Source organism: Eptatretus burgeri, chromosome 11 (assembly GCF_056783735.1).
Source record: "Eptatretus burgeri isolate ZD-2024b chromosome 11, Ebu_testis_v1, whole genome shotgun sequence".
NCBI lineage: Eukaryota > Metazoa > Chordata > Myxini > Myxiniformes > Myxinidae > Eptatretus > Eptatretus burgeri.
The window spans coordinates 43,210,347-43,224,829 of record NC_140971.1 but is presented as its reverse complement, the minus strand read 5'-3'; the positions used below and the strand labels follow the sequence as shown (position 1 = coordinate 43,224,829).

General features: G+C 41.2%; 1 protein-coding gene across 3 annotated transcripts in view; it reads left to right on the top strand.

Moving 5' to 3' along the window:
* The window catches only part of UNC13B (unc-13 homolog B), a 353,113-nt gene that overhangs the window by 253,122 nt on the left and 85,508 nt on the right, over positions 1-14,483 (top strand). The window contains exons 2-3 of one of the 3 annotated variants that reach the window (XM_085846259.1): positions 244-3,902; positions 14,228-14,250. The exons of the other annotated variants lie outside the window; for them this stretch is intronic. Of the exons in view, the coding sequence (XP_085702385.1) occupies positions 377-3,902; positions 14,228-14,250 (3,549 nt within the window). The 5' untranslated portion in view covers positions 244-376. The remainder of the gene's footprint in view (positions 1-243; positions 3,903-14,227; positions 14,251-14,483) is intronic. 3 annotated transcript variants of the gene reach the window in all.

Genomic DNA, 14,483 nt, shown 5'->3' with positions numbered 1-14,483 from the left:
CCAGTTTTATTTCTGAGCAAATTGTATTGATGGAATAACATTTAAAATGGCTGTGTCCATTGCTTTAAATGCCGCGGGTGCTCTCGAGCAGTTGCTACTATTGCAACTATAATTTTTCAGATAATTTTTTTTAATTTTGTGCTGTAAATTACTGTCATTGTGTCTCTAGAAATAGAGCTCCAATCCTTTCTAAAACCAGCTAAATCCAAATAGGTCTGACTCTTGTATGTTACCCTGGTGCAGGCATCCCTGGAGCTACAAAATCTCAATTTGCCCTTCATGCAAAAGACTCTGCAGATGTTAGGGTGTTGGTGTTCTTGTGACAAATGAAAGCCTGAGAAACTGCTTGCAAATATCTGTGAATATTGTTTCAGTCATGTTTCACAAACGTCAGAAGCCCAGGCGGGATGGAGGAGGTAGTGAGTCGGACCATGAGGAGGACACGAAGAGCAGCAAGTCATTACCGTTGGAGTTCCCACAGAAGTTGAAGCTTGCGAACATCAAGCGCACCGCAAGAAGGATGGTGAAGTTGCCGCAGCTGCGGAGGCCACAGGGTGAGCAAGTTGACAAGAGGTTCTACCAGCTTTCTCCAACGTGCAGCTACCGTGTTGCTGTTGCAAAGGGGTTGCACCAGGATGTAGTACTACCAAGTCGATATTCTCACGCCCTTGAGGAACATGCGACAATTGATAGTGCGAGTGATGGTGTCTCAGAAACATTGCGTGAGGTAGCCTGTTGCCTCAAACAAATTGCATCACAGCAGAAGGCCAAGGATGTCCGAAAACGACAGTGCAAGAGTTTTGCTGAGGGTGAGCAAGATGGTATCAGCTATTTTGAACGTTGGCGAAAATATAGCCATGAAACATTGCTCCTGGACAAAAAGGGTTGTGGAAGCCCTGGGAAAGAATTGAGTCCACACAGCATCCCAATTGACCGTGCTGCCCGCCTCTCTGCTCAGAGCATTAGCTTGGTAGGGGCAGATGGTGTAGTCGATCAGATTCTGCAGGAACTGCAAGGAATTGGACGCATTGAGCTTGAAGTTTCGGAACTTCGGAAACATGTTGATGCCCTCAAACATTCAATGGATGAGATATCCGGCAACATGGAGGTTGTGCAAACGGAGCTTGGACAGCTGTGGTCAGGAGTGGGATCCTCTAGTGCTAGTGCTGCGCAATCTGAAAGCCAGAGTCTGCAGCTACTTGATGTACAAGAAAGAGATGCAGAAGACACTGAGGAGTTGGTTCGATCATTGTTCATGGATGCGTTCGGTTTTGAGGTTCTAGCACAAGCTGGGCATCTTCGACTGGCTTGCAGAGTTGGGAAAGACGTTGGTGTGTCTGAATCCCTGCCAAGGCCGATCCTCGTGCAGTTCGACAGCCAAGCTGAGAGGGATGTGGTGATGCAGCAAGGTCACAGGCTGAGAAAGCTTGGCGTGAGAGTTATTGCTGAGGAAAGGTCTGCTCAGTTATCTGAAATTTCGAAGACGTCAAGTATTTCCATTTTTGATGATGTACTTGAACATTTGAATTTGCCATACAAAAGAGTACCAAAGGAACTCGTAAATTCCAAGAAACTTGTTGCTCGTAACTCATTTCCATTTGCTTCAAAAGAATTGGTCCAGAGCTTTAACAGCGCCGCCTCGTGTTTTCTGAGCAGTAAAAGAGCAGATGTTCAGTCTGCTGCCAGTCTTGACAGTTTATCTTCTTCTAGCCCTTCAAGGAAGTCGCTTTACAACGATCATGCATCAGCCCTACCGAAGCATGTGAATCAAGGATATGTTGCTTCTCCTATTTGGACAATGAGGAGGAATAGTTTGTCTCAAAGCAGGCAGGAACTAGTCATTCCCAAGTCACTGGCAATTGCTGGAGATGTTTCATGCCTCAAACCCTGTCCATTTAGTCCAACTTCCTGCCAGCTCACTAAGATGTGGTACCTCGAAAAGGGTAAGGAGACATTGCGGCAGAATATTGAAAGGACTGCTGTTCCTGAGTTTCCTACTGCAGCCAATACAAAAACTTTGCAAAGCTGTGGAATTGATTATGAAGGCAGCATCTTCCATGACCACAGCAAAGATGTAGAGCAGTTGAATCCATTTCTGTGCAAAGACCAAGAGATGACAGCTCTGCAGACACAGGAAGAAGCCTGGCAGGCATGGGTTGATATGCATAAAGATGATTACTCAAAATCCTCCACACCAGAGTTTACTAAAAACATGTGCATGTCAGATGGAGATCAAATTGTTGATAAAGATGCTATATTAATAAACGAGAGTTTGGGCAAAGCTAAACTTTCTTCTGTTAGTCAGGGAAATGTAACAAACAATAATGAAGATCTGGAGGCAAATGATGACTCTTCAACGCAAGCTACAAGCCTTGTTGATCCCGTACTCCCTGAACTCGACATTTTGGATAAATATTCTCAGAAAGTGATTACTTTTGATGAAAATAATTGCACAGAGGATTACAGTGCTTCATCCTGTGAATCACCTTCACCTAAAAGTGAAGGGAAGATTTCTGAAGAGGATCACCATGACGTTCTGGTCCATGAACTGTTTTCATCTCAAAGTGACGAGGATGACATTTACGAAGAGGCGTGTAGAATTTTGATAGAAAAGCCACCTTCACCACCAAACTGTGACAAAGAAGAGGAAATAGACTGTAGTGTTTCACTGCAAGAATCATCTTCATCTGAATGCATCTCATTGCCCGATGCATCATCTGATGCTGTTAAGATGATGGAGGGAGAGGAAGCAGATAATGCATTTGTTTGTGAGAAAAATGGAAATAGCGATGCATGTAACAATGATCAAGTGCATAAAGCTCCTTCAACTCAACATAATCTGATGGGTGAGGTTGTGGAGGAGTTGACTGTGAATGAAAAAGGAGAGTACAACGAGAGAGTCGTGGACAATAGGAATGGAGAAAGTGATGGAAGCAGTTTCATTCCTTTGCAAGAATCATCACTTCAAAGTAGTTGTCTTTTGTTGGATAGTGCTTCTTGTCAAAGTGACAATGTTGTGGAATGTGCACATGAAAGGGAGGAGAAAGGTGTGAAAAACAAGGAACTCGGTGACATCTCACCATCAAACTTTTCATCACCACCTCGTCGCATGATGATTCGGAAAATTCCTTCTGTGAAAGTTGTCATGGTAGATGACGATGGAAATACTCAGCTATTATCTGAAGATGACTTTGGAGCGAATGAGGGAAATGACATCGCTAGTGAAAAAGCCGAAGAAGTGCAAAGTTTAGTGCCAAGGAAGCAATTCAACTTTGTCGCTTTGAGTGCTTCTCTTCGTTGGCTAGCTAAAAAATCTTCAAGGTCTACCAGTCCCGAGGAAACCACGGCGAAAGAATTTGAGATGGCAAACTCTCTCTCCATTTGCCCACCGACACCGATGACCGAAGGCATACTCAACGGTTCTTTGTCAAGGCAGGCTTCAGGAGAGCAGAGTACGGACTCAAAAGGTAAACTTTTTTTGGCGGCAGTAGAAACAACTTTATCCACATTGTCAAGTCCACGGAGAAGAGCAAAAGTTGATATTGAATCCACCGACCTATCGCTCGATCCTGTAACCCTTATTTGTGCAAGTAAGCATTCGCCACTTGTGCAAGCATCTTCTCTCTTCCAGGACTTTGTTGAGCAAGGATTAGGTGGTTCCACTGACCTGAACCTGAACTATAATGAGGAAAAGCTTGAAAGCGGTCATGCACCTCCAGTTGAGTCCACATCCCAACTCAGTATGGAGCCGCTCACTGATTCACAATTTATTAGCAAGTACGTTGACAATTTCAGGCAGGTTTTGGAGGACAGAAAGAAACGAACTACATTCCAGACAGCGGTGTGGAGGACCCAGCAGCGGATTAAAGTGGCACAGCTTGGGCTCATTGCTACACAATCAGGTAGTATGATATGTTGCATACATATATACATACATACATACATTCGAGCATGTGCTACTTTTTAGATCCTCGTGGAGGATCTCTAAGTCTTGCTCACGTTGTTGTTCTTGTGGACTTTTTTGTTTCACAGCCTACAGTTTTCATCGAAACTTCCTGAAACTTGGCATATATATGTAAAAATACCCCGCGCAGACAGTAACGATCTTCGATTTTGGAAATTCTTCCTTGAAAAATAGTTATGACGTCAAAATATCTCTGCTAATGGAAATCGCCTAAAAAATTATTTCCGAAACTAGGCAAGCTTTTTGAATTCTGTTTGCGGGAATCGAACAGGGCATTAGCAGATATGAATTACCGCACATATGATGCATCACTATGACGTGATATCAATTTTTATGACGTCATTCCTATTTTTTGACATTTTTTGTTTGTTTGTTTCACAGCCTAGTTTTCATCGAAACTTCCTGAAACTTGGCATATATATATATATATATATATATATATATATATATATATATATATATATATATATATATATATATATGTAAAAATACCCTGCGCAGACAGTAACCATCTCCGATTTTGAAAATTCCTCCCAGAAAAAAAGTTATGATGTCAAAATATCTCCGCTAATGGAAATCGCCGAAAAAATTATCTCCGAAACTAGGCAAGCTTTTTGAATTCTGTTTGTGGGAATCAAACAGGGCATTAGTAGAAATTAATTACCGCACATATGATACATCACTATGACGTAATATCAATTTTTATGACGTCATTCCTATTCTTTGACATTTTTTGTTTCACAACCCAGAGTTTTCATCGGATCTTCGTGAAACTTGCCATGTATATTCAGAAAGCCCACGCGCAGGCAGCAACCATCTCCGGTTTTGGAAATTCTTCCTAGAAAAAAAGTTGGCATAATATCGCCGCTAATGGAAATCGCCGATATCATTATCTCCGAAACTAGGCAAGCTGTTTGAATTTTGTTTGCGGGAATCAAGCAGGGCATCAGCACAGATAATTTGTCACAAACCTGATACATCACAATGACGTCATATTCGTTTTTATGACGTCATCATATCATTAAGAGGACGAGGATCTTAGCTCATTCGAGCTTACTGGATTGCAGCTTGCCGTTCACGCCAAATATCAAGTGGAGCATGTGACGGGCTCATGAATCGGTTCCCCTTCCGTATGACAATTTCATGCCACTTGTTCTTTAAATAACTTCCGTTTTCTCCGATACTTGATAAATCATACTCATTAGTCCAATTTATATGGATTCCCACAATGAATAATAATGATGTCATGCTAAATTATTAAATTTACCTTTTTGGATTCAGGCATTGGTTAAAGGTTTCATCAGTAATAGGTCTTGTCAACAGAAGCTTTAAAGTTGTCCCTTGCTTTGCATACTTTATTTTAATAAGGTGAAAAATGACTTCTGTGAAGAAAATGAGCCACCGAGTCATACCACTGGCATTCCTTACTCGAGACGGACACACAACTGGTGTCCGTGTCGCACACTGTTTCTCCAATGCACGAGTAATGGCAGCGGTTTCATTGGTTCTATATTTGCAGAAATAGCCGCCTCTATTCGTAGCTGCTCAGACATGATTACCAGTATTTATAGTTCTTCTCTTGGCTTCCGCACCAATTTCTGAACATCCAACCTGACCTGTTGTTTATGTGCAGCACCAGAGGAAAAATGCTGCTGTTGCTGAAACCTGGTCTGCTGGAAATATTAATGAAAGGAATTGAGAATCGAACCTGATGCATTTAATCCTGTGATTGTAAATCGATACAGGTTATAGCTAATATTTCTTTACTTTTTTATTTTCTTTTTTTCACAAGTTTCTAATACAGTATCACGTTTGTTTCTCAATACTGGTACAAATAAATAAGTGTGTGATTAGATTAGAATGATACTAATTGGAATGAAAAACTTGTCCTGCTACAAATTGGGATCGTGTGGCCAGTTACGTGACCAAAGTTCAAGAGTTGTGAGATTTTTAATCATGCGTCCGAGGCTAAAGGGTTTGAGGATCTTTTCTGACTCAGAATTTTGTGCCGATTCCAAAAACTCATTTCCTAATTGCCATGGCTAAGCCTGGTGTTGGCTTAACGGTTTGTGTGGCTGGCTTAAGATCTTAGGGTCTTGAGTTTGAGACCCTTTCGTGCCGTCGAAATAACACCAGGTGGGTTGCCTCAGCCTGCCATCTTTCCGAGGTCGACAAAATGAGTACCAGCTTACCGTTAATTGGGACGCTGCATCAATGGCACAGCCGCTCTTCCAGAAGATGATGCAACCAGCAGCCACAGGCTACATATGAAACAACAATTGCCACAGCTGTCGAATTTTTGGTGAAAAATGAAATTTTGTGCTTTTGTTTTATTACTATTTATTTTTTTTTTTACAACAAAAATGTAAAACACCATTTTTCATTCAGATTTCTCAAAAATACCGCTATGCATGTATATGAGGTAACAAGTGATGGTAATTACCTGGTCATCACTCACAACTATGAAAATGATGTGTATTTGAACATTAGGTTTATTGGAGATTATTTTGTCAAAAAATAGAGGAAATAATTTTTTTAAAACTCCTATGATTTTAGACAGTGGTTGCCATAAATCATCAAGCAAGGTATATTTGAGATGTGTGTCATTACCTGTCTTCGATCTATTTTTAAAAAATTTTAAAACCTACCATCATTTTGGAAGAACTACCATCATAGTTGTCTTTCAAGAGTACCTTGTAATGAGAAACAGGCACATTAAAATAAATTGTACCATCATAAGTAGTTGGTATTTCATTTTGCCAAATAACATATAGCCTTTGACATGAATCGGTTTAACTGACTACATTCCATTGGAAAATGTCACTTCTAAGTCCAGATCACTGTCTGATTGAGAGGAAGAACAGTACTTACCCATCTCATCATCCTCATTATCACATATCTCTTCATCAGTGTCCTTGCCAATCTAACGGCAAACATCCTTCTGGGGCATGTCTTCCATCAAACCATTTTATGGCTAAGTGACCATTCTTCTGAATCCATGCATTCTCTACTGGTGCCCAGGCAGGGTGTTTAGGTGTTGTTTTGTTCACTTTACTTTCTCAGAGAGAACAGACATGCATCGAGGCAGATGGCAAGGGTCTCTTCCTTTGATTTTATCCCGAGGCTGGGACTGACACGAGTGTAGAATGCTGTTGGAAGAGAATGTTTCTGGCAGTATTCTCCAATGTCGGCATCAGTTCCCTGCACATGGTGCAGACAAAGGCCTCTATGTCTGCTAACAAACTTGGGAATACCTGGGGAGAATCTTCCAGTTTAGAAAAAGCTGTCCTGAATTTCTGGTCTTTCTCCAACACCAAGGGACAAGCTTTACCCTTGCATGTGAAATTAGTCGTTTCGTCACATCCCACGAAGACGTGCAGACGGTGCTGTTCTGAGATGGCAGCACACAAATGCTCCCATATCTTCAGCAAATTTCGATACATCTCTGTACCATTTCAAATTAATTGTGCTCACACCAACATGAAGCCACAAGTGAGCTTGCAGGATTGTGATCATGGGTGAGGAGAATGATGAGAACATCGTTGTTAGAAGATCAGATAATGATTTTTCCATTTGGTGGAAAACGTATGTGCTTCGCATTCCATGTGATCTGAGTGTCTGCCTCTTCTTAGTTGCAGGCTAGGGTGGGGGACTCTTCCATCTCAAAACCACCTTTCCTCACCACCTAAATACCACCTTGTCATACAGTTGCACGATCAACATGTGCCCCTGAATCTCCACGATGTATGGTGCTCTCTGACATTCCTTAATGACGAAATGCAGGAGTGCTGTCTTAAATTTCCCTTAGTTCAGTGCAACATTGATTTTTATTTTTGGGGAGATGCTTTTGGTCAGGACAAGGGGGCTGGCTGGCAGGGTATGCACATTCTTCTCTAAGGTGTCTAGCCTGGGTTTGAATCCCAACCCAGCTGTAAACTGCCACATCAATGTTTCACAGGCAGCGTAATTCATCTATGTGTGTGTCGTCCCTTTGATGGACGTTAAACTGGGTGTCCCATCTGCTACCATTCGTTGGTGGATGTCAAAGACCCCACGGTGTCCTTCGTGAAGAGCGGTTGAGCTATTGCCGGCACCAAGGCCAAGTTCCAAATTCCTTCCCTAACTACTACTTGGAAGGCAAGAGCAAACTATTTTCACCCTTTCCTCCAATTTATGCATCAGTTTTGATTTGTCAGGTTTTATTGATTGACCCATCCACACATGCTAATGCTAAGGACACTGACATGGGTGTATAACTGAAAACCAATTTGAGACACAAGTCATTGCTTGCCAGGCACAGCAGCCTTCCGAAGAGCTCTTGCATCCCCTGCAACTCTGATTTTATTGTCCTTGGCAGTGAACTTGAACCCAATGGCTCTTAATGAGAGATATTCTTCACCTTTTGACGGGGACTTCGTTTCTCAAATCTTGCACGGTCTGCAAAGCATTTGTTTTCAAACTCCTGAACATATTTCTTCCCAGTTACAGTACATATTGGAGCTCAGATTTTACTTCCTCTGATGTCTCCTTTCCAGCAGACGGCAGTTACGATTTCCATTTTAAATTTTCCCATCAAAAGGATTGAGTCTTTCTTTAATGCCACTGATGATCTTCTCTAAATCGCTGTTGTCATGCACCTTGCAGTGATGTGTTAGTTCATGTGTCGTCGTCTTTGTGCTGCCACATTCCAACCAAATCAATGAAGTTTCCAAGGACGGCACTCTTGCAATGATCGTCTTCTCCAATTTACATTCTGCATTAACGCAGCTTTGCCAGCCATGTGAGAGGCAGCATCGGCATTGACTGTCTGTTCTCATGTTCTACCAACTGTTGTTGTTGTTGTTGTTGTGAATGTCTTACTGCTGCATCTGACGTACGATCTTCAAACAAAAAGCATTCCACATCGACCTGGGTGAGTATCCTCCATGTGCAAAAGATTGAGATGGTGCCTCACCATGTCCCTGGCATAATTAAGATGGTTGGTTGCAAATATGATTGGGCACATCTTTCCCAGGCAGTAAATGAATAGATCGAGATAATTGGTTCTTGTGACTCAACTAAAGGGTTGATTGAGCCCAGCCTGATCCACGTACATTATGCAGTATTGAGCAGTGGTGCCATGGTGAACTGGTTGTGATTTATCAGTCCATTATTCATACATCCACATCACGTCTTCATATTCTGTTAAGCTTTCAAATTCCTGTGGACTATCAGGTGATGTTTTGTCATGCAACGTTTACGGTTTTATCATGAAGCGTTGAGTTGGAGGGCCACGTTCTTCAAGAAATCATTTAACATGTAACATCCTAATGGCCAGTGCAGTATTTGAAGGTGCTTGCACTCTTGTGATGTCTGCCAGAAATGAAGGCATTTGTGGATCCTGAAGCCAGTACACCAGTGCCTGCCAGTATCTGCGGCCTGCCCAAGTTGTCCAGGAGGCTGCTAAACATTCTACGGTTGCATTGAATGCTCCAAAGCCAACAAGTACATTGTCATATATTGGGGATTCTTCAGCTTGTATTTGAAGTGCTGGCTTGGCAACTACGACATCATAATCAACCAATGAATATGACTCTGCATTCAGCAGTGAATAGGTGTGATATTCTCATTGTCTCTGCTGCAACATCTAACCTGGTTGGAGGAAAATTCAGGCTATCCACATACCCAATTGTTTTTTGAAGCAAGTCATGAATAGTCAGTCGAGAGTTCCATCTAACCCACCCACATCGACCAATTGGTGTATTCACTTGGAACCCATTCAACACCATTCACAGCATGTGTTGTTTTTTACTTGTACAAGGTTTTTGTGAACACCACGGGTTTTCTTTTTTATTTTTTATTTTTTTTTTCTAATCCGAGAATTGGGAAAACTTTGGGTTTCTTCGTGTGCAGTTCCAGATGAATGGCTTCCTTCTCAGTGGGGACGTTTCCATTTCATGGTTGTTCTGCAGGATAGAACTGAGAATTGTCTGATTCTGGAATGGGGATATGCTTTGGGGCATTGCTCTTGTAACAGAATCCAATGGTATCATGAAGTGTACTTCAGCCAGACAATATTTCTGAATTTTCATCATCGTTGTCCCAGGCAGAACCTGCAGCCATCCCAGGTTTCTGCTGTTACCCGTGAAGTGTAATTCTGTCCATGAGGTGTAAGTTTGTCAGAAATGGTTATGGCTTACTCTTGCTTCCATTGCCTCAGCTACATGGCAACTGATGGAATGTCCAAAGTGGTTCATTATTTCATTGATTTTTCTACTGCCGGTCATGCTCTTGAGTCTGAATCTGTGGCTTCGATGTTTTGCCGACTTCATATTGTGTCCAGTTATTGCAAATGTAGCGTAGTTACACATAGTGCTCTACACATCTTTTTGGCCTGACCTTCTCAGGATCAGTATATAGAACCCCAAAGAGCTGCAGTAACACACCAGGTGGTTCTCTCAGTCCCTGCGCCAGGGCTTCAGCTGTCAACTGACTCGGTCAGTCTTTTCATGATGCTCAGTTCTTGTATTTTGCCTGCAATGTGTCACAGCCTTTGTCACCTTCGAATCAATGGAACTAGCATATTGTTGAGCACAATCAATGGCTTTGTTCTTGTCCATCTGACTATGACACAGAATGGTTCTTGATTTTTTTTTTTTCCTGGATGTTGAAATTTGCTACATCAGTTCCAAAATGGTTCAAAGTCTTATCAGCGAAGGACTCGACACTACATGTTGAGCCGTCAACTTCCAAGTCATTTGGTATCGACTTGTCGCGGTCATGGATTGAAGTCTTGAATTCACCACGGTAATCTGTGACGGAATTTTCTTTGACATCATTTGTGAGAATTTCAAATGTATTTGTGCGAGTGTTTCTGGATTCTCCATATTCTTTTTTTCAGACGTTGGCAGCATGCCCTATGTGCTCGAAGTGTGCCTGGTGACAAGAATGGTGGTACTTTACTTCCTTTTGCGATGATGTTGAAGTGTCCAATTTTTGCGAGTGCGCAGGTGTCTTTAAGTGTGATAGCAGCTTCTTTCACTGCCTGCTTACACAAATAGCTAGGGACGCAACTTTTCGGTTAAATGTTTTGCACACACAATTGCAAAATCACAGGTACTCTGAAATACCCCAGCTGATGTAGTTTCCAGATGATTCACTTGAGATCGCAGTACTGTGCCATAGAGTTGCTGTTTTGTTCTGGGTTGTCATCTTCATTCTGTCCAAGTTTTGCAATGCCAGTGAAAAAATTTTTTTTTAACAACAGCTGTGATTTCCTATCTTTTTGCTTAGTCTGTGGGTTGGCCCCCACATACTGATGCATATTTTTTGAGCTCGCACTGAGCATGGACATGTGTGCTTCTTTCACAGCTATCACCTTCTCCCATGATTTCTTGTCAAATTGTTTCATCTGATCCTTAATGGCTCGGTCTGTGTGCATAATGCAAGTACGGGTTGTCAAAGGCACTGTCATCATCGACAAAGATGAAAAGGATGGTTAATTAAGCTGTACAATGCCGTAATTATTATGTGCTACATATGTCATAGTGCAGGTGAGGAAGTTCAGATGTTTGACAAAAATCAATTGTGTACTTTTATCGTGAGTATCAGTAACTCTCAGTTTTGGTGAATCTGAATGTTTGGCTAACCTTGTAACCATGTTGCCATGACGAATATTGCTGAAAAATTCACATACATAGGTCTTGGTTGACTTCATACCTACCGTCAATAAAATACAGGTCATGATGATAGCATAACTGTTGGATGATTTATGGCAACCATTGTCGAAATCATAGGAGTTTTTTTCTCCATTTTTAGGCAAAATCACCACCAATAAATGTCATGTTTATATATATATATATATATATATATATATATATATATATATATATATATATATATATATATATATATATATATATATACACGTCCTTTTAATGCTTGTGAGTAACCACCAGATAATTTTATTTTAATACCTCATATAATAGCTCTTCTGATACCACGAGTACACCCGTTCCATACGGAAGTGGCAGGAAGGGTCACGGTATCCTCTCTGGGGTATATACATAGATTACAGTCGATCTATGCTTGGTCGATTAGTCTGTGGGATACACGATAAGCACATAATGCCTCAAGAATGTCGGGCTTCCTCCCTTTCAGCTTAGTGTTAAACAGCAGGCGTGACTGTTTAAAAAGGTAATTTTTTTAGGTGTTTGTGGTTTATAATATTTTTTTTTTTACTTCTGGTAGGGATGCCTCACGAAACGCCATGATAAGCTATTTACACATGTCCAAATAGGAAAAGCCCCTTGGGGAAGGGGGATGATATTGGTACAAGCAGAGTACTCGCCATACGGGCGAACTTGGTCCACGCATGCAACACGTTCTTCAAATGCATACCTTTATTTGGGTGGGGTACAGGCACATGACGGCTCTGTGTACACAAAAATTTATAATCCGGGTTACGTCAATGCAGCAAAAACATACTGACTGCTTGTAATTCAAAACACGTCACAGCACTGGAAAACGTGGGGACAAGAATACTGCACTGTAAATGATGGAGATTTGTAATACCTTCCCCCCACCTGGAGATGGTGTGACATGATGCACATTTAACATTTACATAGAAAATTGCATCCCCCCCCTCCTACCCCCCATCCCCACCCCAAGATCACTGGTGAAGATTTTTTTCAAAAAAAACCCTCATACATTAATTGGGGTCATGCTGATCCTCTGGAGCAAGTCTGGATGTTATTGGTCCAAAACTGTAGGAGGAGTAGCACGACAAACACACAAACAAACAAACAAACACCAGTCTGTGAATTGTAGTAAGGATTAATATTATGCTATTATCATTTGTGTTGCAATTACCTTCGCCATTGTGATGGACGGAGGTAATGTTTTCATCCATATCTCTGTTTGTTTGCCTGTGTGCAGGATATCTCAAAAAATTGTGGACAGATTCCGATGAAATTTGGTGGACAGGTCGGATGAAATTTGGTTGGGTTTTTAGTGTGATAAGAACGAATTGATTAGATTTTGGTGAAGATCTGGATCTGGCCTCTAGAATTTTTAAAACTGCTTCTTCACCATTGAGAAATGGGGCCAAAAACGATATATAGCACGACATCTCAAAACGTTGTGGATGGATTCAGATGAAGCTTTGTTGACACATTGAGCATGTGATGAGGACCAGTTGATTCGATTTCCTCGCAGATCTGAATCCGGATCTGGGAGGAGGTATGCACTCTGCTGAGTGCCCTTCTAGTTATTTTTGTTATTAGAAGCAGCCTTGGAAAAAACACCACGATAAGCTATCTATGTTCTGTAGATCTTAACATGGATTTTTCCCAAGGCGTTACACCCTCTTGGAGGTTGTAGCGACTTCACTTCCCCCGGCCGCCCTCTCCATCATGTAACTCTTCGTCCTCCTGTCAACTTTGGTTGTGATTGGATAGGTAATGACCGAACGTATCATAGTCAGACAGACAGACAGACACCTAATTGCGTATTTTAGTAAGATATCTGCAGTATGCACATGTAGTGGTATTTTTATAGAAAACTCTGAAAATGCTTCTTTTTTTTTCTTTTTTTTTTTTCTTTTTTTTTTTTTCCTTCTGTTGGAGAAAAACCCCAAAAAATCATTAAAAGCACAAATTTGCTTTTCACGAAAAAAATCAACTGCTGCGGCAATTATGAAATGGATTTTCGGAATCGGTGCAAAATTTTTCTTCAGAAATGAATGATCCTCAAACCCTTTGGATTTCAGATACATGATGAAACGTGCTGCTGCTGCTCTTGAACTACCACATGCTGCAGCACTACTGCTGCTCACATGACCCTTTAAAATAAACGTTGCACTTGAAATAAGATAAAACACCTGTGCTGCTACCAATCTGGATGTGAGATCATGTGGCCAGTCACATGACCAGTTGCTTGACACTTTCCGAGAACATGTAGATGCTATTGTACCTGGCTATTGTCACATGAACATGTACCTGGCTATTGCCATTGTTTCCGAATAACAATCACCATTTGCCTTGTATACTATAACTATAGGATGGTTTTGTGTTGACTGACTGTTTTTAGTGGGTGAATAGTAAAATGTGTGCTTTTGTTGTTTTATTGATAATAAAAAAAATTTGGAGTGTTTCCGAATATGGAGTATGAAATATCGACTCACTCGTAGGATGGCTGATGTGCTAATACACGTGAGGGTGCGATTGTGGGTTCGGAGATCCAATTTATCAACTAATTTTTACCCTGTTCTTTTCCATTCTACAGAGCACTCGACCCTGGAATATCAGGTCATGATCGTCGAGGATGTTTTTGTGGGGTCATTGGACTTTTATATCGCTTTTGATGCATGATATTGGCAATTTGTTTTTTTTTTGTCTCGTCTTTCGCTAGTTTTGCACCAACCTTCAAAATTTTCCCATTAATTGGCCAATGAAATTGGTTGATGTGACTTGAATTATTAACTTTCACACAAATATGAACTTTCCTCAGCATTTTGGGATTAAAAAATAAGGAAATAAAT